The 27974-nt window shown below is 45.0% G+C and overlaps 1 protein-coding gene across 1 annotated transcript; it reads left to right on the forward strand.

Annotated features, from left to right (window-relative positions):
- The first annotated feature begins 265 nt into the window (after nucleotides 1-265).
- On the forward strand, nucleotides 266-27929 carry COL9A3 (collagen type IX alpha 3 chain). Its single transcript, XM_015881597.2, has 32 exons — nucleotides 266-638; nucleotides 1855-1923; nucleotides 6102-6137; nucleotides 6535-6606; nucleotides 6860-6913; nucleotides 9844-9879; nucleotides 11076-11099; nucleotides 11613-11666; nucleotides 12314-12367; nucleotides 12958-12999; nucleotides 14374-14430; nucleotides 14737-14790; nucleotides 15153-15206; nucleotides 15750-15803; nucleotides 16352-16405; nucleotides 16998-17051; nucleotides 17595-17648; nucleotides 17946-17999; nucleotides 18629-18682; nucleotides 19231-19275; nucleotides 19805-19858; nucleotides 20078-20131; nucleotides 21078-21131; nucleotides 21744-21815; nucleotides 23498-23533; nucleotides 24114-24158; nucleotides 24486-24518; nucleotides 24639-24785; nucleotides 25156-25210; nucleotides 25731-25913; nucleotides 26151-26228; nucleotides 26923-27929. Exons 1-32 carry the CDS (start codon nucleotides 573-575, stop codon nucleotides 27096-27098), a joined length of 2028 nt encoding a protein of 675 aa, XP_015737083.1. The 5' UTR covers nucleotides 266-572; the 3' UTR covers nucleotides 27099-27929.
- The last annotated feature ends 45 nt before the right edge of the window (nucleotides 27930-27974 follow it).

A 27974-nucleotide genomic window follows, 5' to 3' on the forward strand; every position in this document is an offset into this window, starting at 1 on the left:
ACCCTGCTGTTCTTTGGGTCTCATTCAAGGAAAAACAGAAAGCGGTTATGGCAGAGCTAACAAACCATCTCACCAAGCAGTAAGTGCACTTCTCTATAATTCTTGCACTCGTTACATGTATATTAGTTTTTTCAAGTAGTCTCAGGCAGTGGATGACTGTCACTTTTTCATCTGTCCAGTCCTGAAGTGATGATGCATTTTGAGAAATACCTCAGCTGAGACCAAAGGAACAACGTATTTCCAGCTGGAGATGCAGAATTTTCTCCTGTACGTGTCTGTAGTTCAGCTGTTCCTTATGTTCCTTCCCTGCTTGCTGGGGCTGCCCAGCAGGGCATGAATGAGAGCCTCTCTTCATGACTGCCTGCTGCTCCCCCTCCTGCTCCCACCTCCTTGCAAAGCCTTCTCTTTCCTCTGGGCTCAGCCCCTCTTGCCTGTGCTCCTGAGCTCTGCCCCTCCACTGGGAGCTGCAGGTTTATCTGGAGGCGAAGAGTCTCATTTGTAAGCCAAGATCCAGGGGGAGAGAAACAGTTTGGCTGCCCAGGAGTAAAAAGGAGAGACAGAGCCTGGGCACGATGACTGTATTCCCCACTCTTGGGCTTCTCTTCCTTTGTCAGCTATTAGCCACAACATCAGCTCAGGTAAGAATTTTCACATTGGTTTTATGTTCAAGAAATGAGTGCAGAAGGGAAAGGTACATTGCCATGTGTGTGTGTTATAACTACAGGATGAAACGTGGAAATAGCAGGTCATTAGTCAAAAGTTGTTTTAAAGCTTGTACTCTCCGTGCCTAGAGCAAGGAGCTGTTTTCATACCTGCATCAATAGGCTTTTACTTTGTGTCCTTGTGTGCAGCAATTGCTGCTTTACACTTTCTGTGCAAGTTTTGTTTGTGCTTTTTCTTTTCCAATTAGAGCTGCAAGAGATAAAACCCCAGGAAAGGAAGAGCTGTTGTTATAAGAGAAACAGTTTTCTTTCATGGTGAAGCAATGAGGTGCCCGGGATCTCCTGATCTGGTTCTCCATGAGTCAGAGAATGTTTTATTCTTTCCCTCTGAATTTTTAAAGCTTCACATTTATAAAAGAACACATTTAATCCTTATTCCCTTCATTTGTGAGGTTATATTAAACTTCTCTGCATGGTGTTAATATTTTTTGCCTGAGGAAATAACTCCTCAGTGAGGGGTTTTTTTTTGTTGTGCCAGTAAGGAATTTTTACAGTCTGGGTTTGGAAATTCAGAGCTGCCCTCATCTGCTACGAGCAGAGCTGCTTCCACAATGAAAGCTTTGTTTTGCCAATGCTAAAGCAAGTTGCTCTCTGGAGTCCTCTCAATACAGAAGTCATTTATCAGACCTTTCTTTCCTTCCCCCAACCTTACACATCCAACAGCCCAGGTTTTCAAATGACACCCTGCTCAGAGAGGAGATTTTTTTCCTTTTCCTATCCTGACTTCAGCAGTGTCTGTCTGTCTCCATCAGCCCCATCAGGCTGGGGACTGAATGCATTTTTAATGCTACGTGTTATCACCTATTTTCCATGGACCCTACATTTCACCCTCTGCCCCATAAGGATCATTTCTATGGGCAGTGAGAAACACAACCTGTGCAACCAAACCCCTTTGCTTTCCATCTCTCCTTCCCCATCTATTAAAGTGGCTGGGGATGCTGAGGCTGTACTCAAAAGTATTTTCCAAAGAGCCTTGTTTTGAGCTCCTCCAAGTTTGCCCAGGATGCTGTGAGGCCCCATGAGGTGAAGTAGCTGTGGAACTCAACAATTGCTTTCTTATTTAGCTTGTGTGTTTATTCTGATGGAAAAATAATCTCTCTCTTCCTCTTCATCCCCCCCCCAACACTCTCAGAGAGTAGGACCACGAGGCCCTCCTGGACCCCGAGGACCCCCTGGACCATCTGGCAAGGACGGCATAGATGTGAGTGCCACATAGCAGAGGAAGGGAGGGAGGGGGTGGAGCAGAGGCAGTGAGCTGAGCAGAGAAGTGTTGCTTGTCCTCCTGAGCCTTTGGGCTGTGCTGCAGAGTTGAATGGGTATGGAGAACCTACAGGATCTTGTCCTACAGTGGTTAGGATAGAGAATGGAGAACTGAGTGCCCTCATTCACTGCAGGATCTATATCCTATCTCAGTAAAGTTCAGGATGAAGGTAGTTTGTGAGCAAGGATTCACAGCTGTGCCTGCAGAGCTGTGCTTTTCTCTTTTGCTGTCTGTAGAGGAGGGGGAATAAAATGTGGAAGGTTGAGTGCATGAATATGTTGCAGGTCATTGTTACTGCATGTTCTGTAGCTCTGAGAGGGGCTTGTGATGCTTCAGAGCATCCACTTTCATGTGGAGCCTGAAGAAACTCAACATGAATGCTGCTCTTGTGTTTTATTTCAACAGAGTCAGTGCAGAATCTCCAATCTACACTGACGTGCAAAGTCAGAATATGCCCCCCTGCTTTTCAGATATAAGTTGCCTTTAATGGCACAAACAGCAAATAAACCCCAACCTTTTGTTATAGGGGGCAGTTCCATAGGTGTGCCCATGTCCTGTATAGATAGAAGGCTGTGTACCCCAGGAGATGTCAGAGAGGAGAAAAATAACTTGTCCTATTGCCTTTGATAGCTGTCTCTATAGAAATTAAATGTTGCTTCTGTGAGTCTGTTGGAGAAGAGCTGTATTTACTCTGCAGGCGGCAATGGGTTAGTGTCAGATAAACGTTCAGCAAGGTGGTATCAAATACAGAGGAGCAGTTTCCTGTTTTGTTGCTCCTTTTGAGTAATGCTTGTCTCTGTAAGCTGATAATGAACTACAATGGGTTATTTTAAAACACATCCGAAGTAAGTTGATTGCAATTGAGCCTTTCAGCAGCCTTGAAAAACTCTATTCACTCCCTGCAGGTCATTTTCTTTTGGATAAGAATGTAAAGGGGAAAAGATATATGTTAGCTCCCTGCTAAGAGGTGAACAAGGAGCCTTTTTGTTTGCTGAGCTTCCGTAGAGGCTGATGTGAGCAATGCTGGTCTGAAGAGAAAACCTCACTCATTTGCAGCTATTCCCTCTGAAGCGTCCTTTCATCTAAAAGAGTCTGTTTTGCTGGAAATCTCATTCTGGTTTTGTAGCACGTGAAGTTCAGAGCTGATATCTCCCTGCTGTTCTTTGTGATAAAAGGCCTATGGGGAGGAGGGCAAAGGAAACACATTCCTTGCAGCTGCAGGGAGCCCATGGAGTCTGTGGCCAGCAGGCTTTGCGGAATAGGGACTGGTTTTATATGCAGAGGAATTCTGTATAAAAAGGAATTTGGGAAGGGACAAAGCCCTTCAGACCTCAGGTTGTAACCAGCTTCTAGGCAACAGTGTTTGGAAGGAAACAAATCCCTGTGATCCTGCTGTTCTGCTCCTTTCTACAGCGTATTTTGCACCTTATTCAGGAGCTGCATCAGCATTGCTTGTGGTGGCTGTTGGTAATGGGAACCTGGGAAGCACTTATAGTGTGAATCTACACCTTTTATCCACTGCTAAAAGCTTCAGAAAATGGGACAGGAGTAAATAACATCTAATTATTGTGAAGAACCCAGTCCTAATAAATCAAACTGCTGATTAAAGTGTTTGAAGTGCTAAGTCTTGCAGTCCCACCTTCAGACATGGAGTTCTGACTGCAATGGGAGCAATCTGCCATTCAAACAGGCTCAAACTACAACCCTCATCCAGATGCAGGTTGTGCCCTGTTAACATGAGATGAAACCAGCTGTTCAGAGATAGCTTCTGTAGTTCAATCAGGCAGTCAGACCTTTAAAGACCTGCACAAAAGAAGAGACTTGTGGCCGTGGCTGGTGTTGAGGATGCTCATGCAGCATTCCAGTTGAAGGGATACTGTTTTTCTGGCAGCACCCAAAAAGTTATGCCATATAAAATGCAGCAATGGGTGGAGCCTGAGTAATATTGTCAGTTCTGTAAGGAATGAAGGCACTTCATTGTTTCTCTGCAGTGGTGCATTTTCTTTTAAAGCACAGATAGAACTCTTCTGGACCCTATCTGTAGGCCACACCACCTGCATTGGCTTCATAGATGGCTTTAGATGGATGCTGTGTGGGAAGAGTCGCTTTGAGACTGATGAGTGGTGCCGAAGTGCTCAGTGGTCCCTTACCATAGGCCCTGAGCCATGTGCTCAAGATGCAGCTGAGTTACTTGGAACATCTCAGAATGAGCCCCATAAGTACCATTTCTAGAAGCTGCTGCTTTTGTTCCTGCCTTTCTCTGGGAGCTGCAGCATTCAGTTCCTCTGAAATCTTTATAATTACAGCCTTTAACATGCTTCACATTTCATACGCAGCACCAAACCAAATCTCCCTCCCAAGAATAGGAACAGCATGTTGCGATCAAAAGAATTAGTGCCAAGTTCCTGTGAATTATTTCTAGGAATGTAATTCCCCAAATTGCTAATAAGAGATTGTTGCTGATCAAAAATCAAGCTCTATTTTCTCCCCCCGGCCCCCTCCACTTTTCACCTCATGGCTTGACTTTAATGCAGGCTTACTAAGAAAGAGAAAACTGACTTCCTTCTCATGAAGCACCCAGGGGAGCACTTCCTTTTGCTGACAACCTTTGCCACTAATTCCCAGTGATCTGGCATTAAGGGTGTAAACACTTATTAGGCCTTTGATTCATCTGACTGAAGTTCTGGAGCTCCTGCAGAGTCCCACAGGGGTCCTTGATGGCAGGATCAAGGTCTAAGATGGTCCCAAACAGCATTTGCAAGTGCTGTGACCTTGCTGTATGTATTGCCGTCACAGGATTGAGGGGGGGGAAAAAGGGGTTGGAAATATAGTGTGGTGAAGGAGGGATGCTGCCCTTCCAAGCCATTCATTGCAGAAGAACTGCTCCTTTCATTCCTTTGGCAAGGGACCTTCCCCACCTATGATCACGATAACTATTTATGGGAAGCCTGTGGGTAATGAACGGCAAAAGAGTTTCTTCATCAAGCCAGAGCACAATGCCACCTCTGTGTAACGTCCCTCTGGTCTGAGCACTGATCAGCCACCAGCGCAGTGTGTCAACCCATGGCTGAGCAAATCAAAACCACCAGTCTATGGGACAGCCCAGGGAATTCACAGCTGCTGATGCAGTAAATGCAGAACAGTGCTATAAATTGCATGCCTTTGTTTACTGCCTAATAACCCCTAATTATCAGACCAACCTTGCTCAGTTAGCAAGCACTCTTTTTCCATCTGGATTCTCCTCTTCCAGGATATCAATGTGCCCTGTGCCCCCTCCTCACCCACAAGAAACAATCTGCTCACACTATTAATGTACTTACCCTGAAGCCAGGAGTCGAAGTCCTCATCCAGGGACCTAAAATGGGACGTGCAGGAGTGAAGAGATTTGCCTGCGGACAAAACAAGGAACTGAACTGAGACTGTCAAGTTTCAACAAGCTCCTGGCTTTCGCAGACAATTGTTTTTTCACAGGGACTGACAATAAAGCACAAACATCTTGTTGTCTGGGGTCTGTGTGAGCTCCTGAATGCCCCTGTGGCTGGCTGAGCTGAAAGGAGATTGAAATCACTTGGGCCTTTTGTTCATTTGCTTTTCCTGTCCAGGTTTAGTCGTATAAAGAAAATGGCTGGATACTGTTCTTTCCTTTCTGTTAGTCCCAAACTTGTGGTAGCAGCACTGTTACATAGTGTGTCCTGGATATCTGGATCTCATAGCATCTCTGTTTTACCATGGAAGGTATTTGAAAATTATAGTAGCCATCCAACTTCCTCCATGCCTTGCTTGCTGCTAAGTCAAAGTGTAAATAGTTCCTAAGTGTATGTGGAAAGAAAAGCAGGTGATGGGGGTGGTTCAGGACACTCCAGTTCTCCCTTGTGATACCCACATGCTCAGGCTCCCTGTCTGCTACTGGCAACGTGAAAAGGATTATCCAGGTTCATCTTGCTTTAGGAGGTAACAGGATCCCACAGCATTACCTTCTTCATCCTGAGCACGGTAAATCTTAGTGTGAGCATGGAGGGAGGTGTGAGCACTGTGGCTGTTGTGTGTATTGCTGTCAGAAGAACACAACAGAAAGGAGATGTTCATCACTAACGCTGATGTCTTTTTTCTTTACTCAGGGTGAGCCGGGCCCTCCTGGTTTGCCAGGCCCATCAGTAAGTATTACCTGGCTGCTGTCACCTTGTTTGTTCTCTTAGGAAGAAGCAGTGCACAGGAGCTAAGTCTTATGGCTTTCGTTTTGATCTGCAGCAGAATTTCCATGTTAACTCAGCACTGGTTCTATGGAGAAACAAATTCCCTTGTTTTGTTGCTAGAGGAGGACACGCATGCATGGGGGTTGAAACAAGATGATCATTATGTTCCTTTTCAACTCAGGCTATCCTATGGTTCTGTACCTGAAATACAGCTCACCCATTGCCAGTGCAACCAAAACTGGCACCTAGTTGTATATACGTGTTTGTTTTTGGCATCAGTTTGAGTCTGGTGCTGATGAAGACTACGTGCTGCATTTCATTTGTTACATTATAAAGAATTGCCTGTTTTCTGATATAGGGACCAAAGGGTGCACCAGGAAAGCCCGGAGCAGCTGGTGAAGCTGGGCTGCCTGGCCTTCCCGGAGTAGATGTGAGTATTTGCTCATCTGTTTAAGCATTTCATATGCATGAATGTTGTCCTGGTGTCTGTTCTTCTGTACTTAAAATGCATAGGGAACAGTACAGGTAATTTGCTTTTGGTTTTTTCCTGTTTAACTACAGAGAGATTTGAAGAGGTTAGGTTTTCCTGGAAGTCTGACATGAGGGTAGTATGTGACAGTGGATTCCTACAGCTCTTGTTTCTGTGTTTCTCTGTCTTTACATTTATTCTTGTATTTCCACAGGGTTTAACGGGAACTGATGGCCCACCTGGCCCAAATGGGCCTCCAGGAGACCGTGTGAGTACCACGTTGTGTCTCCAGTGCCTTGAAATGGAACTTTGTCATTGCTTACACTGGTGACTCCTCCTACCTTTGTGAACTGGTGACACTGGGGTATTGATGATGGCGGGTTATTTATCCGTGAACCCTTGCAGAATGCTTAAACCTTTCAAATGAAGACCCAAATAGTTTTTCTGTAGGTGCAAGGCATGGGATCCAGCTTTCTTTCACATGATTTTGAGTGTGTTTTGGATAGCTTTAGTGCAGATAGCAGTGCAGAACAGCTCTTGTGGTATTCTGAGCATCTGAAAAAGCAATCCATAGACTTAATTAAAACGTTGATCAAAGTGAAGCTATTTGGGTCTTTATTTTGAGCCTCGGTCTCTTACTTCCTAAGTATTATGGCTCTGCTGAGGGACATCACAGGAAGAAATGACTGCCTATGATGCTATAGATGTCCTTCAGGTCATCTGTAACTGGACAGAAAAATACATAGGCCTCTGTTATGACACTGGGAACAAAGTGTAGGTGAGTGTGCTGCCATTCAGCACAGATTTTACCCAGCATGGCCATCCTCCTCTCTTCTATCACAAGTCATTACAGGTTGCATCCAGAGCTGGTCCACAGTTCTGTTGAACTTGGGGATGCAGTGATGGGTCAACACAGATCTCTGGGCTACAAACCCCAACAGCTCACAGACTGTGATGAGACTGCAGCACCTTTGGGAAACCGAACTTTGATTTTTACAACAGAAATGTTATGGACCACGCAGAAAACTGAGAAGTTCTGTGCTTCTGTTTTATGTTCAGTGGTAACATTTGCCCATGCCTACTTTAGCATACAAGGTCTGAGTTAGCGGGGTAATGGAGCAGATAATTCCTGGGCACAAGAACTTCCCCTTCCAACTATGTGGTAGGAGCACATAAACAGCGTTCTAGCACACAGAGTTACCGTAACTTTGTGTTCTGATTTGACATGATTTCCCCTGTCTCTTAACTCAGTCTGTCAGCACGGGGCAAACTTGGGGCATGTTGTCATTTATGGGAGGTTTGTGGTGTTTTTTTTTGAGGTCAGTGATCTGTCTAGAAAATCATTTTAATTGGACTAATAAAAGCCTGGAAAAAGAAAAGAAGCTCTAAAAGCTCTATCACTCTAAAAGGGCAGCGTGGTTATCCTGACTTTCTTTTGCACGAGTTTAAGAAGGCAGTTGGGTCCTGTGGGAAGCACTGAAAGCAGCAGATGTCCATTGACTGCTGTGAGATTGAAGACATGCGTGAAGACACACTGTGCCTTGTGATGAATAGACATGTATTTCTGAAGTGCCTGAGAGTGAAGGTGTTTGGCAAATGGAAGTGGGCTCCCGGAAGGCTGTTTTTTAGCTATGCATTATTTATTTATGAGCTCATAATGCCATATTAATCAAGTATTTCCTGCTCTCAATAGTTGTATACTCATAAAGCATATGGCTTTAAAATGGAAAATTATGCTAAGACTGTTTTCAGTAGAGAAAGAACATTGTTATCAGGAGAATGAGTTGAGTCAGTGTTATTAAAGTAGAGGTATAAATTAGAGTTTTTCATTTGGATTTAATGGAGTCACACCAGCTTGCTCAGGGACTCGGTGATCCATGACTGTACCAAAGATGTTCACCACTGAGTGCTCCACCCCACACCCTCAATATTACGGAGGGGAAAGGACCAGCACTTGGTAATCTGAGTACAGTGACATAGTGGAAGGGGCCTATCCAGCTTTTTTTGTATTTGTGGGAGCAGGATTAAGGGTGTAAATCAGTAGATGCTGGAAATTCTGTGTTTTCTACAAGGAGAGATCTCAGCTCATCCCGTAGGCAATGGTGTATAAAGACTTCAGCCTAAAGATAAAAGCAACCAGATGAAAACCAGAGTAACCAGCAGCAAGAAAAATGAATGAGCTGACATCTGCAGCAGAGCTGATTTTGATTGGATTACAGTCCTTCCCTCACAAGGCTATTCTTAATGAGGCACTTGGGCCCTCGGTATCTTTCTCTTTAGACTTAATAAGGGAAAACATTTCTAATCTCGTTTGGTATGCCCAACATGAAGAAAGGCTGCGGTCATCCTCAGGATCACAGTGAGCAGCCGTGTGCTGGGATGCTTCTTGGTCTGCCTTCCTGGTCTGCCCATCTGCATTGTCCCTGTGGTCCTGGGGATGGATGTGACTTATTTCCAATTCAGGATGTTTTTGGTAGAGAATCCTGAGAACTTTTGGAGAGCAGGTTTAGTCAGTCCAGCTGGTGAGAGGCTGAGGAAGGCTTTGCAGTGCAGCAGAGGGGTTGAGAGTAAGCTGGGTAGCTTATCTTTAATTAAGCAAATTTTGTTTCAGCAATTTCAAGAACGATTTGAGTCTACAATGTAAGCTTGATTAGAGTTTGGTGATCTTAAGAGATAGAATGCGAATGGAGAAAAGGAGATTGGGAATTGATTTGCCAAAGAAACAAATGAGAAGGCAGAAGCTGCCCCATCACAACCTCTGCCTGCAGGGAGATGCGTGAAGTGATAATACACACTAGAACAAATCCAGATCATGTAAATGGTTCCAGATAATTTCATCACTGGATCTACATCGTGCAAGTACAATGAATGAGAATATTTCAACTGAATGAAACTACAGTTTGTGAATGTTTAGATATTCATAGCCAACAAATGAGGGAAGAATTTGCTGGGGCCGGTTCAGAGCTAAGCTCCCTACTGTCTTACAGTGTTGTTCGATCAAGTAATTTATAACAACAGGATCATCATTACCCATAGGTTTCTGTCCTTGTATTTGTAAGTTTGGCCAAGCATCCCCAGCTGTGTGCTGTTTCTTTCAGACACTGTTGGAGTTTCCAAGCAGAGCAGATGCTGATGTCTTACCATGTGGGAGTTTCTGATTGACCTGCTAATTTGCACTCTGTTGTTTTATTCCTGTAGGGCGCATTAGGACCTTCTGGGCCACCTGGACCAGCTGTAAGTAACTCCCAGATCTGCATGTGTAAGGGTGGTGTGTCATTGGGTGACAGAGCCTGCCCCAGGAGAACAGGGGAAGCCTTGTATCCCAGATCAAGAGATTTAAACTTGAATGAGTGAAAATATCATTTTAGGTCTTAAGTATCTATGTTTGAACTGTTCTCGTGATGTGGAGCTGCTTCTTGGTCTCAGAGATGTTATAAAGTCACCAAGCTTGGGATGAAGACCAATGTATCAAATCTTCTTTCTATCGGATAATGTCTTTTGTATTGTATAAGTAAATGAAACAGACTTTCATATATTGAGCTATTTTGCTGCACTAACATCCCTGGTCATTCTGTGCTCATTTTGAAATCTGTATTGCTATGTTAAGCATCTCATTATGTACTGGAAAGTCATATTTAGCTTTAATGTCTATACTGATGGAGTAATAGAAGAGCCATGCTAAGCTCATAACAACCAGAAGTGATGTCTCTGTAAAGAAAGCCCCCTTAAATCTTTTCCATCAAATCAAGTGGTAACTGTATATCCATATTTAGCATCAAGCCTAAGGGTTTCTGAATACAGCTGCTGCATCTAGAAAGACATTCAGTTAATGCTAAACAACTTGGCAGCCTTCCCCAGCAATTATCAGTATTTCTGTTTCTTCATGAAGCTGAGCTCAACTTCAGAGCTTGCTATGCTGGTTCAAATGCCATGAGCAGATGATTCGAATGCCCTTCCCAAACATGGCAGCACGACGTATATTGGCGCTCACATTGTTGGATGGCCACAGCTAACTCAGTACCCCCACTTCACTGAACCAGGTCTGGATCTCGCGTTGCAGGACAGCCAGTGGGTGTCAGCTGAGATGAGGTTTCAGGAAGCAAACAAATGTTTGAAGACAGGGAAAGCAGATGAATAAATTAGAATGTGTTCTTCATAAATGTCCCTGTTCCACTACCGCGTCACCACCGTATATGGCTTTATTTAGAGATATCTCATAGGTAACAAGGATGTAAAGGGAATACAAATTATTAGAGGCAATGAAATGATTCATTAAGACTCTGCGTTCTCATCGCAAATTACAGTAAGTGTGGGCAGGAGAGTGTTATGAGAACTGAAAGGAAAGTTAAAATGAAGCAGCATTTTCAGAGGTGCTGCTCCTCCTGTCGTATGTTCATTTTTTAAGTGATCTTTTTAAATGTTGTTTCCAGGGTAAAGGACTGCCAGGACCTCCAGTAAGTAAAGAGATTCTTTATCCCAAAGGGGTTTAAATGACTATGTAAGGGATGGGTTTTTCTGTTGGTTTTGTTTGTTTGTTTGTTTTTTAATCTGGATTCCTTCCTTGTGCTGGACAGCAGGATTTGGAGTCCTGCAGGTTGGCAGCTTTGTGGTCCATTCTTGTGTATCCTTACCCCAGTGCAGCCTGTCACTGCTGTTGATTCAAGGCAGGGCAGCCTTGTAATTGCTGGAGGTAGCCATGTCTGGAGCAGCAGCTTTCGTTCAGCAGGCTCTCGGGATGCCTCAGAGCTGAGTCAGTGTGGGGCAGATATTGGCAATGTGTGGCAATGCAGATAGCAGGCTCCATGGGAAGGTGAAGCAAGAAGTAAGAAGTGCGTTGGCAAAGCAGTTGTCTGGGGCTGGGCATCTCTGGGTTATTAAGCAAATGAATACAGCCAGACTGTTTGCTCCTGGGTTTTGGCAGCTATGTGGGGTCACTGAGGTGTAAGGCTTTTTTCTCTGTTCAACAGGGGCCTCCAGGACCCAGTGGGCTTCCAGGTGGAAATGGATTTCGGGGTCCTCCGGTGAGTTTTTCACACTTATCAAACATATCACGACCACAGAAGAGCAAAATTCATTTCTGTTTTCTTATTCTGTTCTGGAGGTGTGATGCACGAGGCACTGCAAGCTCTACAAATGCCTGTGGGCAATGCTATCCCTTGTATCAGCTTGTGTAGGGTCTCCTTTGTCGACCGCTGCAGTGCTTTGGTGCGCAACTTCTTGCAGACAGATCTTTTACCAATGATGAGTAACAGCAAAAGAGCAGTCAGTGTCAGGAGAAGAGAGATCTGTCCCCACTGGCATGTGCTTTCAACACCCTCAGTGAGAGCAGAAAGAGCCTGATTGGAGGGAGCCCATTCTGTAGAAGCATGCAATCATTTCTGGATGCCCACGGCTCCACTGGAGAGATACAGAGCCAGTAGAAGCAGGGATGTAGGTACAGCATATATTCTTCCATTCTACTCCCTGTACTTGCACATGGATCTGTTATTCTCTTGATGGCACTAGAATCCTCTGCAGGCAGAAAGGTGCCATTTAGTCTAGTTGGAGATATTTTGCCTCACACTCACAAATATGCAGTAGCATTTGGTAGCTATCCTTCCTCTCTCTTCATGTTTTCATCCAAATAGTTAAGAAGAGAAAATCTTTATATTTTTTTATCACTTTTTAGGGGCCTTCTGGTCTGCCAGGATTCCCAGGGCCTCCTGGACCACCCGGACCTCCCGTAAGTTGAGATTTGTGAATGAATGTGAGAAACTTCCCATGGGGAGTCTAGAATTTTCATCTTGCTGCCAGAACACATATGTTTTATTTGCTGCAATTACTGTGAGCACTCCCTCTCTGGGCTGAGTTTCAGCAGCCTCTAAACACTGAGCTCCGAGGAGAGCAGTGACTTCACTGGCTGCTCTTCAGTGTGTGGATCATCATCTCCTGTTTGTTTATTATTTGTTCTATTTACTGCTTGCTGAGTTTCTTTAGAAGGTCAGATAGGTCCCAGGAGGGCCTTCCCCCAATACATAAAGAGGGTCAGGTACAGCTGCTCCCCTGAAACTGCTGCCTTCATGGCCTAAGGCTCAAGGACCTTTCCCATGCTAATCTGTGCATCTCCAGTTCAAGTCTGCCATGTCCATTTTGAGGACCATTGCAGCTCATAAGTAACCCTCTAGGCTCAGGGGCTGTTTCACACCATGTGGCATTGTATCTGCCCTGTGCTAATTCAGCTGAGCTGGGATTGTAAGGTACATTTTCTGGAGATAAAGTTTCTTCCTTTTGTTTGCCTAGATATTCTTAAAGACCATTTCTTATGAATTTCAGGGTCTTGCAGGCGTCATTCCAGAAGGCGGTGGGGACCTTCAGGTAAGTTTCTCCTGATGTAGCATAAGAACATTTTCATTGAGTGAGATACTTGGAGGAAGGTCAACGTGTGCCATTCAGACCTGCAGACATAGGTCTAGCGTGCTGCCATATTACAGGAAGCATAAGTGTTGAATGAGTAGGTGTTTGGAAGACTGAAATGTTCTTGCAAGGAGGTGGATATATTAATGCTGATTTTTTTTTGCATGATCTTTGCTTTCCATTTTGCTTCCCAAATGCAGGTTTTGCACACACTCTTCCTCTACAAAACTACCTTAGCATTTGGCAAGTGGCAACAGATTTTGATGCATCTGTTTCCAATCCTGCTTTGCAAGAGAAAAGGTTGTGCGTGTTGCACTGTTTATTTCTATGGACGATGGCATGGAGCTCCTGTGGGCATATGCTTTGTTTAGACTTTCTTCTTTATGAGAACGCCGTGATTCCTTTCTTTCAAGGGAATGAAGGGACTGTGAAGCCCATGAGCGATGGAAGAAGTGACATTTCCAGATTTCACAGCTGTTGTTGTGACAGCATCTCTGGTTTTCTAATTGGAGTGCCCCAAAAAACTCAGAGTCAGTTTAGACTACCTTATGGCAAGTCACGTGGAAGTTAATAGGAAAGGATACTATTTCTGCAGTTTTAATTTAAGTTACACTGTGGAATGTACCAGAAAACTAAATTCTTGTCACATAGATGTAGCCTGAAGTTTTATTAAAAGAAAAAATAATTAAGTGTAAGCTGCAGAAGAAAATACTCTTCTTATCTACACAGCTCTTAGAGAAAGGCTTTTGGAACCCCCATTAAACTTATATCCATGCTCTGATTCATTCCCACTCCAGCTAGAGTCCCCCCACCATGGGCTCAGCCAGCCCTGGACACCTGCAGGCACCAGCTTGTTGGTATTGGGATTAATTTTCTATACATCCCCTTCTGATAAGCTTTAATGTTTGCCCTTGTTTCAGTTAGGTGAGGTGCCCCATGGAAATCAATAGGGGTCAATGCATGTGTAGAAATGTTCCTAATGAAGGTAACTGAGCTGCTTTGCTGACGATCTGTGCTTCTCCATTATTTCTGGGCTGTGAACAGCTGTCAGCCTTCAGAATTCCTCACAGTCCATGCAATCATGCTCTAAGTGAAGCTGACCAAGCAGAAATCATTATTTTGTGGGTTGCTGTGGGCCTGTGAACCTATTTTAGGACCTCTTTCCCATAGGGAAGTGCCACTGAACGTGTTACGGTATGAGTGAATTAGTGGGTTTAGAGCCACAACCCACACGTGCTTCCAGACGTGGCCTTTTCCCTTCCTTTAGTAATGAAACCCACTTCCACGGATGCACTGTGTGTATTCACTAACTCAGAGTGCTCCTGTTTCTTGCAGTGCCCAGCTCTGTGCCCACCAGGTCCTCCTGGTCCTCCAGGAATGCCAGGTTTCAAGGTAAGAAAAATGCCATCTGCAGAGACAGAGGTGTCTCCCGAAACAGATGTCACTGTGAACCCTGGGCAGCTTTCTGTTTGCTTGGTTGTGGTACCTACATTCTAAGTTGCAGCCCACAGGAAACTTCTCTTTCTGTGCTGTACATGTATAGATTATTGATCTGTTTTCTATCTGTGTATTACATGTATAGATTATTTCTCACATTATTTCCATCATGTGGATTTGGGTCTTGCAGTTATCTGATAAAATGTAAGTTCTGTAATAAGACTGTGCTGGAAATGGGGTAACTTGAGCTCTTATTTCTAGGGACACACTGGTCACAAAGGAGAGCCTGGGGAAATAGGCAAAGAAGGAGAGAAGGTAAACTTTAATCTAAGGGGTGGGGAGGGGACTTTGGTATTTAAAAGCACCACAGCAAATAGTTTTAATGAGAAGGCAAGGGGAGTAAAGCAGTGAGCTGAACAGCAAAGGGAAGTCATGTCTGAAGTCTGATTGCTTCCGTTACTCTGCATGTATGTGTGTGTGCTGCTACTTCAAGGAAATTCATCTTCCCAACAATCATCATGTTAAGATCAGAGAAATCAGAGATGATGTAGAAGCAAAAACTGCAGCAGAAATGCGGATGGGAGGGAGCTCAGGAAGGAATAAGATGGGAAGGTACTGGCTTTGGGGGGGCAGGTTCCTGCTACCTCTGCTCTTCCTAATTCATTTCTTTCTTCCAGGGCAGCCCTGGCCCTCCAGGTCCTCCAGGCATCCCTGGCAGCGTTGGCCTGCAGGTAACACCTGCTCTTCAGACTGATTCCCATTATCTTTTTGCTCTGAAACTGAATGCTGCCAATGACCACTTCATACTATAGGGGCAACTCTTGCCTCTCTGTGAAAACACGTGAGAAAATTGATGAAAGGGGAGGAAAAAAAGAAGTAAAATCATATTAGATGGGCAAAGCTTTTGTTCAGGTCTTGATGTTGGCACCTCATCTTGGATGAAACATTCAAACAGTAGCCTCTATCCTGAGACTCTGATGGAGCCCTGGATGCTTAGCTCCTTTCTGATGCTGAGTGCTGAGATGGCTTGACAGCCTGGCAATCGGGCTGCAGAAAGTCTGAAAGCTTGACTACATGGAGTATCTCCACAAGTGTCAATTTGAAGTCATCACCTAAGGGGGAAGGGTCATTTCTGTGCAACAGGAGATTGAGCTTTCTGCCGTTCCCTGGTGTTTCTGAAGGTTTTGTGTGTTGGTGAATGGCCGTGATATTCTGTTTTATCATTTTGTGTTTTAACAGCGATAGGATTTTAACTGATTTGTTTTCTTAATTAGGGCCCAAGAGGACTGAGAGGACTCCCTGGTCCAATGGGTCCAGCTGGTGACAGAGTAAGAAAAACCTTCTGATTTCTCTCCCTCCACCTCTGATTTTTGCTATGTGAAGTCCATATGGCAGGTGTTCGTTATCATGAATGACAACAACTGGGGAACAGGGTACAGCCACTGAACAAAACAACCTTCCAAGGGCAGAATGAGTTTGCATACCTGAGGGACTGGCAGGATCAGGCCTGGTGTCTCTTCAATGAGAATGGGGTCAATATCTCATCATGGCTTTGGAAGTTTGCCGGAGTCCCTTGACCTTAGAGACTGAATGGTTTTGAGTCTGATAAAATCATGCATTGATTTAGGAACGAGAGCAAGATATCGAGGCTCTGAATGATATCAGTGTGTTGCAAACATAATGGTGGGGAGATCTGGAGTGAAAACTTGCTTGTTCAGAGGGGGATCTTTTTGCAAGTCTGTTTTACAAACTAATGAGAGATATGAAGTAGCTTTCCGGGGTTTTGTGTGTTTTCTGAGGCTGTGGGATGAGGTAGGGATGTTGTTACTTACCCTCTGCCAACAGCAGCATTAGAACGATGTGTTTTTCTTTGCAGGGTGACATTGGTTTCAGAGGGCCACCTGGAATCCCAGGACCTCCGGGGAAAGCTGTATGTGCTGCTTTGTGGCCTGCCTTCCTCAGCCAAAGCCTAATGTTTATCCTTTCTGAGCACTGCCACTCCACTGCCAACGAGCAGGAAGGAGATATACCAACTCCAGCAAATTATTCCCATCACCTTTTTCCCTCCAGTTAAAGCAATGTCATCTCACCTGACCCACATCTCACAGTGTCTTTCCTTCCGTTGTGCTCTATGCCTCTATGGAAGGACCCCTGTACCTTCCTTTGCATGCCCAAATGAAAGGCTATATCTGCATCTGCAGATTTATGGTCTCTCTGAGAGCATTTTCCATTAGTTTTTCTTCCTCCGCTGTTTCTGGTGAAAGAAAATGTTTCAGTAGATGAAGGGAAAGACTGTCTCTGCCCTGAGGGATTGCTTGCAAAGTCCTTGCTGCAATTCATCTGTGTCTCAGGAATTACAGAGTGTAACAGAAAGTACAGCCCAGCTCCTAAGGGAGTGTGTACACTCACGCCTCTGCTAATGCTGGCAAACAGCACAAAAAACCCTTCATCATTTACACTCTGGAAGCATTAGTCTTTGAGAGCGATGAAAATACTTAATGGCTTTTCCCCTTTTGTCTTAGGGAGACCAAGGAAACAAAGGACCTCAAGGATTCAGAGGGCCCAAAGGCGATACTGTAAGTGCAGTAAAACCTCCATCTGCTCCAGCATTGGATGTGACATTCAGAGCAGTCTGTCTGACAGCTTTATTATGGCTTGTCCCCCTTGGTTTGTGTTTTTTTTAGCACTTTGCACTGTCCGTTTCTAAAGCACAGCAGAATTTGAGGACCTGTTTATTACTGGCTGAGCTCTGTTGCAGGGAGGTGGCAGTGGCAGGGGCTAACTGGCCGTCCTGCCTTGGAGAAGGTTTTGCTCTTAGTGCTGTGTGTTTTCTGATGTTTAATTATGCCTTTAAAAAGGGGATAATAGTTGTTCTTATGCACTCTTCTAAAGTACTGCAGGCACTGTGAATTAATGGGAGGGATCTGATCTTGCACTGCAGCCAGCACTGGCTCGTGTTTCTGCTGCTTGCTAAAGGAAACACTGTGACTGTATGAACAGGACAAGAGTTGGTGCAAACTGAATGAAATGTCCTCACAGAGTCTGAATATCGCCGTGGTTTATTGATTGTTCATAAGGGCTGTGTCCCGGATAACACAGGATTTATTGTTGATTTCTAGGGTAGACCTGGACCAAAAGGAAACCCAGGAGCTCGTGGGCTCATAGGAGAACCTGTAAGTCAATTAAATAGGATGTAAGTCTCTTTGTCTTGCAGATGACAAGATAAAACATGATAGCAGAGATCTTGCATCTTAAATTCTTTGTTTTCAAGCCCCTCTGCTCTGTGAATCTGCATAACCTTCAGTGTCATCCTGGTTGGACCAGGCTCTAGTAGCACTGCTCTTCTTTTTTTCCCCTGGTTTCCTAAGTATGACTGGAAATCTCATTGCCCAAAGGTTCTTTGTTGCAAATGTGTTTTGCGACCCCAATGTCTGCCTTATAACCTTAAGCTGCGCCGTATGTGATTGCAGGGCATACCTGGCAAGGATGGACGGGATGGAGCTCCTGGACTCGATGGTGAGAAGGTTTGTAAAGCCCTACTTACACACTGTGCAGGAAAGACTTTGTTACTGTCCTATGGGTGTTGCAAAGCTTCTGATTCTTGTCAAGGAAAAAGCACTGCTGGAAAGCTTTTGCCTTTAGAGTTTTCCAACAGTGTGACTAGTGAAGAGGAGTGAAGTTGCTTATATTAATTAATCCCAAGGAAATTCCCTAAAGAAGGAAGGGCCATGCACGTATGATCTAAACTGTGTCCCTATGCTTTGTGGTTCCTACTGGCTGACTCTAGGCCTTCAGAGATGCCTTTTCAGAGCTGCTGACAGAGATATCTGTTTATTTTAATTGCCTGTAGACAAAGTGCTGTCAGGTACTCGCTGCCTGGCTTTTGAATAGCGATCCCACAGCAACAGTGTGCACCATGTGCTGCCAAGGGATGTAAATTATTGGACTGTGAAGGTTGGGAGCTGCAAGGGATCTTTGGAAGCACCCAACAGCCCTTGTGTCCAGTGGGCCTCCTGTAGACAAAACAGGCTCTTGGTCCAGCACACGTGGGGAGGGAGAAGACTGCAAATGCCTATTAGGGAATGTGTCATCTCCTTGTGTCAGACCATTTTCCAGTAGCAGAAGGTCTCTCGTAACCTCTTGATATCCACAGGGTGACGCAGCTCGTATGGGTGTTCCTGGAGAGAAGGGGCCAAACGGACTTCCTGTGAGTATGGCAGCATTGACTGCTCACCTCCAAGGCATCAAAGCAGCGTGGCTGGGAGAGGGGAACTTCATTCTGTGCACACAAAGGGACCCATTCGAAGTGTGTTCTCCCCACTATACAGACAGGGAGTGATGTACAAGACAGGATGGGAAACATCTGGATTAGCACCAAATAATTGCATAGTAAAGCCCTGGCTTCTGGCCCTCTGGCCTTACTTAAAATCTAGATCAGAGTGGGATTTTCTCTTCTCTATCCTATTGATGAGCATCCCTTATGACTGTGATTCAGAAGCGTGTTGATCCTTGCCCTACCGGGTATTCATTGTCAAACTGTTTTATGTCTCCAGTCTTCCAACTGTTTACATAGAGATAAAGCATTTCTTTCTTCCTGTCTTACAAAGTATTTTTGACACCCCAGGAGGGAGGTTTCCACCGCACGAAACGTTGCTGTTGTATTATTGCACGTGTGACAAATCAGACTAGAATAATACATTTAGTTGCTTGATTTCTTCTTACACTGCTTTTTTTCTTTCTTTCTTTCTTTTCCAGGGACTGCCTGGAAGAGCAGGGATTAAAGGCTCTAAAGGTGAACCAGTAAGTGAGTCAGTCTGTCTAATGGTGGGCTCTGGTGGGGAAGCCATTAACCTGCACAGCAAAGAGGTTCGGTGCCTTCAGGTGCATCCAGGGGGAGGGCTGACCCTCAGTGAGGGTGTCTGTGTTCCTGCCCAGGCTGTGTCCTGCCACTGAGGAGGTAAAACAACAGAGGTTGCTCTTGCTGAGACAGCTGTTGTATCTGGCTCACGGAACATGTACCAGATGCACAGGAGTCTCACCAGTCATTTACAGAAGCTCGGAAGAGAAGCTTGCCCCTTTTTGTCAAGGTCCTGAGAGTGAGGTTCATCTTTGAGAATAGAAGGACTGAGTGTTTCCTAGCAGTATTATCTCATCTTTCCTTCCCCCATTCTTTAAGTGTCCTTTGGATTTCTCTTCTTTGTCCTGAAACTGTAAAAGCTTAAAGCTGTTCTTATTCTCTGACTCTGTTTGCCAGCTTGTTTCTCCAGACAGGACAGAGATGGCTCTCTGAAACTGTTCCTTATTGGAGTGTTTGCTTTTTCCTCTGCAGGGCAGTCCTGGAGAGATGGGAGAGGCAGGTCCCTCTGGAGAGCCAGGTATCCCCGTACGTATCCCCATCATTTACCTTTATTGTGAGCTCTGCTGAGCTTTAAACCAGACTGTGAAGCTGGAGCTGATGTGCTGCTTCCCTGCACAAGGAAAGCTTTCAGTAATAAGACAGATGGGCAGAGTGGCCCAGCAGGGCTGGGGAAGGAGGATTTGATGCTGGGGAAGGAGGATTTGATGCTCTTGAGTGCCAGGGATGACTTTGGTGTTGTTTCAGGGCGATGTTGGTATTCCTGGTGATAGAGGTCTGCCGGGACCCAGAGGAGCAACTGTAAGTAGTGTGCTGCTGATGAACCAGATACCAAGGGAGAGCTCAGGACATGTTTGAGGCAGAGACTAATCATAAATGGCCACATTCTGCTTTCTGCACTGACAGCTCTGTGAAACTTTGGGCTGAAGAGCACTGAGGTCCTCAATTGTGCATAGGACACCATTTATTCTCTTATTCCCTACCTAGTGCTACCACTGTAGTTGAACCTGACCTTCTAGTGGTTCTTATGGGCTTTTTAGTTTTCTTTTTATCCATTAATCTCATTTTGACATCCAGAAGCCTGCAGCAAGTCTGACATGGTTTCTGGTATGTGCCACTTGGAAGAAACTGAGCAGGATAATGATTTATTGTTTGTATGCAGTTGCTCTTTAGATGCCCAAAGAGAGGGAAATCTGCCTTAGAAATGAACTCTATTCATAATATTTGCTTTTATGTCTGCAATTCTTCATCAGAATTGCCAGTACCACAAAAGGTATCGTGTTGTTATAGCTGAAGAGAAAGTGCATTTCAGGTAATTACATCGCTGCAGACTTATGGTGTGGATGCAATGGAAGCTGAACCCGTGCTTATTTTTAATAGTGGTTTCTAATTCTGACTTGTGTTCTTAGAGTTCTAACTTACACAGTGTCCTCAAGCCTGGGCTATTCTGGGTGAGAGGACAGGCTGTGTACTTTCATCTTTTGCTGTCACCAATCTGTACCATTCATGAGTGTGATGTGTTCTTAACCACAAATGTATAGAAATAAGCATTTTTATTGATAGTAACAGTATCAACAAGTGTCAGTACAAACACAAACAAGCAGCGCTGTGATGGCTGTTAGGCAACAGTGCCACTGGGATGAGTGAGTGCTCTGCAGCATGAAACTGCGTGTTTTCTCTGTTAGATGGAGCCATTTAATGACACAGGTGAGCTACCTGAGCCTGAATCATCTCCTTATGTTTTCAGGGTCCCGTTGGTCTCCCAGGCCCCATTGGAGCCCCCGGTGTCCGAGGCTTCCAGGTCAGTGTACAGACAAGGGTCACTTCACACACATCATGTTCTGGTCGGCTGCTGTGTTCTGCATTGTGTGATGGCAGCAAATGAGGGGAAACAATGTCCTTCCACTTGCCAGGACTGGGTTAACACCGTCATGAACACAGTGCAATAGAAAGAACATCAGGGTGGACAAGCTGCCTGCTAGAACTGATGCTCAGTGTTTGTATCAGGAGGGTTTGAGTGTGGACCCCATTGCTTCCTCCTTTGCCTGGACACCTGGTGTCATCAGTGAGCTCCTTTTCCCTTCTGCAGTACAGAGGACTCATCTTCTTTCTACCTCTCCCTCCTTGGTTTACAACCATTCTCTGTCCCCAGGTGTGTGCTGCCAGCTCCTGGGATGGGGTTCTAGTAGCAATGAAGCACCTGGTCAATGTGCTTGACCAGAAATGAGAGCAGGCTGTACTGACTGAGCAGTCAGAAAAAGCAATGCCAACAGCAAGCAAATGGTCCCTGGGGAACAAACGAGAGAGGAAATCCAAGGCAGTGCTTTCAAACATGATGAGCTCTGGGGATGTCATGCAGGGTTCCCTGTTCCTCTAATCTGTAGCTCTCTTTTCTTTGCTGTTTTCCTAACAGGGTCCCAAAGGTGCCAGTGGGGAACCTGGCCTTCCTGGTCCAACTGGAATTCGTGGAGAGTCTGGTGACAGGGTAAGGAAAAGACAACGTTTGTAACTCCTTCCTGTTTGGGAGATGTGAAATTAGAGCTTAGCTGGTCCCCCCAGCACAGCACAGCTGATGTCATCACAGCAAGTGGATGCAGACTCAGTAGCAGGTTGGCACATGAGATGCTCCCCCTGTCCTGCATGCCCCAAGTGGGCAGCAGGATTCATACATCTGCCTCTTTTCTGCCTCAGTTCCTATTCCTGCCCATTTCCCTTCCAGTGCAGGAGCTCCTGGTAGTTCCAGGCAGGATGGGATCCTATCTAAGCCAGAATAGACAACTGTTTTTCATGTCACTCCAACCTTCCCACCCACCCTCCTCTAGCACAGCAGAGCTGATTCACCCTGTCACTCACGTGCCTTGATTAGGGTTTCAGGATTATATTTCTAATTATAGTTTGCTCTGTGATTCCTTTCTGAACAGCACCGCAGGGCCCCACGCCTCACAGCAAATCCAACTTTTTAATGTAAATGAATTCCTTCTCGTTTAAAAGAAGGCAGCAGGGCAGAGCAGACGGCATTTGCTCAGGGCCTGTAGGAAAGCAGCAGCCGTGAGTTGGGCAGCTGCCCTGACTCCAGCATTAAGGTGAACTTTCTGTGTCAACGGTGCATTTCACAAAGGCTCCTCTGTGTGTGTTTAAAGAAGGCCCTCAGTGCAGCCTGAGGTGTGAGACAGGAGCAGCTTTGTGGCTCTGCCCGTATTCAGAGCTTTGCTGCCATAAGAAACGTGTGTTCCAGAGGGGAAAGAGGCCCTGCACAGAGCAGTGTTATCTGCAGAGCCGCTCAGGGGGACAAGTTATGTTTAAAGCAAAAAGGAGGAGAAAAAAAAACAACCCCAAGGTTTTAATTCTGGCTCTGAAGTTAAACGTGGTCGCTCTGAGATGTAATTGTTGATTATTTCTTAACCCCTGCAGCTCATTAACAGTTTTCCCCAGGAGAACCTGCCGTGTCAGGGCTGGGTAACCCCAGCAGCTTCCCACCTCTGTGTGCACAGCTGGCACTTGCCTCAGGGGTCCAAAAAGTTGGAGGTATAGGTCAAGGTGGTGATGTTCAAGAAGGAATATATTGCCTTTGGCATGGGCAGGCATAAGACAGGAGTTACAGCTATAGCAGCTCCTGCATTTCCATGTGCTATTGTCTGTTGTGCCAAGAATTATTTCTTCCTTAGCAGAAATCCTCCCCCTTCTTTTAGGAGTGTGTTCAGTGCTTGACTTGAGCAAAATGACAGGTCCTTATTCTGCTCCTGTCTGCATCTCGGCTTCCTCCTGCCGAGCCGTCTGCAGGTCTGGTTACTATAGGGTTATTAAAGAACAATCAGCTTCCAGGTGCCAAATGTGCTGTAGAAACCTGATCTGAAGGGCAAAATGGTGCATCATTGGGATGTATTTTATTCCTGTGTCGTTCCCTGAAGCTCCATGTGAGGAGCACGTAACTCTAAATCTCTGAGAGCTGTTGATGCTCTGAAGACTTGAAATGCATCCTGTTGCTCTTAGGGTATAAAATGCCTGGGCTGCAGGCTGCAGTGTGCTGTAAGAGCAGCAGAGAGGCTTTAATTCTCTTCCTATGTCTGAGAAATGTGAATGAGCATTGATCCCTCCTGCCTGGCAGTTAGGCTGACTCACTGCTGCGTGTGTGTGTGAGCTCATGGCCTTTCTTTTACTTATTCTCAGGGTCCTACTGGTGTTATCGGTGCCAAAGGTAACCAGGTAAGTGAGGGCTGTTCTTTCTGTGATGAGCTTCATGTAATTTACATTGAATATGTAGATCAGGTCGGTGTTTGACTCTGTTCCTGCAGAAGTGATTTTCCAGCAATCGTTGCTTGTTCTGTTTCCCAGTTTCAGTGTCTGTGTGGTCTCTGTTTTGTTGCTAAGGGAAAAGCCAACCTGTCCTCTGTTTGTCTTGAATTGAGTTTCTCTCTCCAGCCATACAGTCACCAGAACAGTGTTATTATCTGCTCTAATTGCCGTGCAATAAGCAAGCTTTGCTGCACAGCACGTGGAGTGGTGCCAGAGCAGCTGTGTGCAATGATTTGTGTTGCCTCCAGCTCCTTCCATCGGGCATCCAAGTGCCAAGACGTGGCAAGGGGCATCTCTTTGTCCTTGTGCAAGCTGCCTGCACCACACACTGCACTAAGCAGGGCAGCTCCTGGGTAGAGCTTCCTCCTGGGGGTGATGGATAATAAGCTGTTAAGTGCCCCCATCTCCATTAGGAGCTGAGGTTGTTCGGGTCTCAGAGTAACCTGTGTGTGTTGTTAGGTGCTGTGTTAATTCTACCATCTGCTTTCAGGGCATTGCTGGAGCAGACGGTCTCCCAGGTGACAAAGGAGAACTGGTAGGTGTCCTTAAGTTCAGTAGAATTGAATTGTGAACAGTAGAGCAATGTACAGAACTACAAATACAAGAACTACAAATGCAAGTGCTCCAAATGCCATCAGTGCAGTAAGAGTGCTGGGGGGGGGGGGGCAAGGCAAGTTCATTGGTGCCAAGCCTGGATCTGGTCTGCAATATCCCATTATTTTTCCTGGCCCCTTTACTAGAGTGGCCTATTGTATGCCATGTGCACATCAACACTGCTTCCCAGACCTTGCAGAGTGGGAGAAAGGACTTTCAATGGACATTTTCCATAGGATCTTTCATGTTTTTGTTATCTTTCTAACAGGGTCCCTTTGGTCCTCCTGGCCAAAAAGGAGAGGTATGTGTCAGGCACTGCGGACTCGTGCCTCATAACATTTAGTTATAAACATGCTTACTCTATTTTTCAGTGATGTATTTCCTTGACCTTTAAGTGCTGCATTATTTGTCTTTATTATAGCCAGGAAAAAGAGGAGAACTGGGTCCAAAGGGTGCTCAAGGACCCAATGGGACAGCTGGAGCTCCAGGGATCCCAGGACACCCAGGGCCTATGGGCCATCAGGGGGAGCAGGGCGTACCTGGCATCACAGGCAAACCGGGGCCTCCTGTAAGTATTGTCTGTTTCTGTGGTACATTTGTTCACTGCTCTGAATAATGGAAGGGTTGCAGACAGCTCCTACTCCAGATGTCAGAGCTCTCACTTAGTCCAGGCTCATGTTTTGGCACTTAAGTGAGGCCCAGACTCTAAACCTGCCCTGAAATGCTGGTGTTAATCTCTGCCATTTATATTGTGATACAGCTTCTAACTTGAAGCTGTCATCTTCTGAAGAGGGGGAAAAAGATCTATCTCATTTTCAGGCAGGATCCTGTGCTGCTTATTGAGCTGCTGGAAGTGAATTTCAAGTCAAGATGCATCTGTCAGTGATTGTTATCAATAACGTGGTTTGCATAAAGCACGACTTCTCTGTTCATTGCAGGGCAAAGAGGCCAGCGAACAACATATAAGAGAACTCTGTGGGGAAATGATCAGTGGTGAGTTTTGCTGGGAGAAAACAAACTTCAATTACTGTATTTGGCTGATCTTGAACACGAGATGTCTGCTGAGATTTGTTCCTTTTTATCTTTAGTAAGAAAAATACATTGGCTGTTAACGGAAGGAAGTTCTGCAGGAAATGGTTGTTTGGGATGTCTTAAATGTTCCTGAATTGAGTATTTCTTTAATGATTCCTTGGGGCAACACACACAGTGTGCTGCCAGCAGTGCTGATACCCCCTCACCTGTGTCACTGAGAACCTGTGTCAGCTCCTACCTTTCCCATCATGGCACATCCCAGTCCTCATGCCAGCTCCAAGCGAGTGTCTTTCTTTCCTTGACGTCACTGCTTTACTTTTAGAGCTTATTTTCCAGAGTACTTGCCCCTGTTTCAAGGTGGTTTAGGAAATAGGAAATAGCATAAAGCACCAGGCAGGTTTCTGACCAAATAGCCAAGAGTGCAAATGTTGGACGTGCAGTTTTTGATGTAGGGTGCTGTTGTTGTGGTTTTGTTTTTCAGATCAAATTGCACAGTTAGCTGCTAACCTGAGGAAGCCCTTATCTCCTGGGATGACGGGGCGCCCTGGTCCTGCTGGTCCACCGGGTCCTCCAGGAGCAACAGGCAGCATTGGCCATCCTGGTGCTCGTGGTCCCCCTGGATATAGAGGGCCAACAGGAGAGCTGGGTGATCCTGGCCCCAGAGGTGAGACTGAGCCGAGCAGTTTCTGTCTTACACCCACTGAAATAAATGACCAACTTGGTACTGATTTCAGCAGTAAAGGAGAATAGATCAGTCTTTGTACAGACAGTTCTAGAGGATGGTTTTGCTTGCACAGCATCCTAAAAGATAGAAGCAAAGAACTTAGCACTGAGCTGAGGCTTTTTGGTTTTACAACTCGTTGCTTTTAGAAACACTGACATTGTTTGTTTATGATTCAAGGTGACACTGGTGAAAAGGGAGATAAAGGACCGGCCGGGCAGGGAATTGATGGGCCTGATGGTGATCAAGGGCCGCAAGGTAAGAATGTGCAAACAATGTAATGAGTCATAACTAAAGCAGAAGCTAAGAAGGACAGCTCTGCATCCACATACTTTCATTAATAAGAATATTTATATGCCATTGTCTCTCACATGCTTCCGTAAAATAGTTTCCATTGATACATGAATGTTTTCTAAAGCATGTAGGATGCTTAATCACGATCAGACTTTGGGATGTGCAGTGAGTTGAAGCAGCTGAATGCCACTGCCTCCCACTAAGGAGGGATGTGGGGAGCAGGAGGTCGGAGTGGAGCTTGGTTAGCAAGCAAAACTATTCAGGGACCCTGCAGAATAAACGTGGGCACAAATTTACTCTTGTCCTTCATGGACTAAGGGAAGTAGCAGTGAGGAATCCAGGTCAGTAAAAAGTCCAAGCTGACCCATACAATAAACAATATTAAACAGGCAGCGTAATATTAAACACCCACCTTTAACTACACTCGGGTAATTCCAACAAACCAACACAGGTACTGCAAACTTAGGGTAAAATTTATTCAACATCTCGTATCCAACAAGTTGTAACAAGTCTGATATACAGATAAAGTATTTTAAGAACTTGCAAAGTTATATATATATTTATAAAATGAAATTATATATATATTAAATGAAATTATATATATATTAAATGAAAGTCAGAAAATATTACATGTAATGTTTTCCCCCTTCTTGTTTAGGACTTCCTGGTGTACCTGGAATTACTAAGAACGGTCAGGATGGTGCTCAGGGTGAACCTGGTCTTCCAGGGGATCCTGGGACTCCTGGTGCTGTTGGGGCTCAGGGAACTCCAGGCATTTGTGACACATCAGCTTGTATGGGAGCTGTAGGAGCATCGACTTCCAAAAAGTCATAAAAGAGTACAAGAAGTGGAGAAGTGACTGAATATTTAAATAAACAGTGCATTGTAAGAAAACAGACCATCTTCCTAGTGATAAATGGACAGATGTTCCTTCTATTATAAGCGGAGACTTTGACACAATCATTCAGTTCAATGAAAAAGAAAGCATCAGATGAAACCCGTAACTAAAGATGCTTTATGAGCATTTTTCCTCCTCCCCCAATTCTTATCCAGAATTTTTACTGCTAAATCACCTCACCTTCCCTGCCTCCTTATGTTGAAGAGATCTGCAAGAGGAAGTGTTCCTTTCTACCATCATCTCCCAAGCTGTACTAGCGCAGCTTTTCTGTATCAATGTTTGATCCTTTGGCAATTGAATTCCTCCGTGCTGCTCCCACTGACTTCAGTCATGCAGGTTTGTGCACCAACAGCGTTCAGGTTTCAGGCTCCAAACTGCTGCTTACAGCAGTGGAAATAAGGCATTTAAGCATCCGGTACTTTAACACCTTCAGGCTCTGGGTTAAGACCATAGCTTAGGTAATATATGCTGCCTATTATCAATATTCAGACTGCACATCAAACGTTTGCCCAGCCTAGTCGTTACTGAGCCTCTTGCAATCAAATTGTGCAAAAGGTGTAATGTATATATTTTAATTCACAGGGGAGAGTTTTTGTATTTCCATGTGATATCAAAGGAAATTACAGCATTTTCATGACCTCAACTTAAGCTATTTGCACAGTCAGCATGAAAGAAGCCCCAAGGATGCTCTTCTAAAGTTCAGCCAAAAAAAAACCCAAAAGACTTGTATGAACTGTTGTAAAAATAAAAGGAGTTTTGTTTTCTAACCCTTTCTTTGTGATGTTCTAAATGTTACGATCCACGTGAAATTA

The sequence above is a fragment of the Coturnix japonica genome, chromosome 20 (genome assembly GCF_001577835.2).
Source record: "Coturnix japonica isolate 7356 chromosome 20, Coturnix japonica 2.1, whole genome shotgun sequence".
Taxonomy (NCBI): Eukaryota; Metazoa; Chordata; class Aves; order Galliformes; family Phasianidae; genus Coturnix; species Coturnix japonica.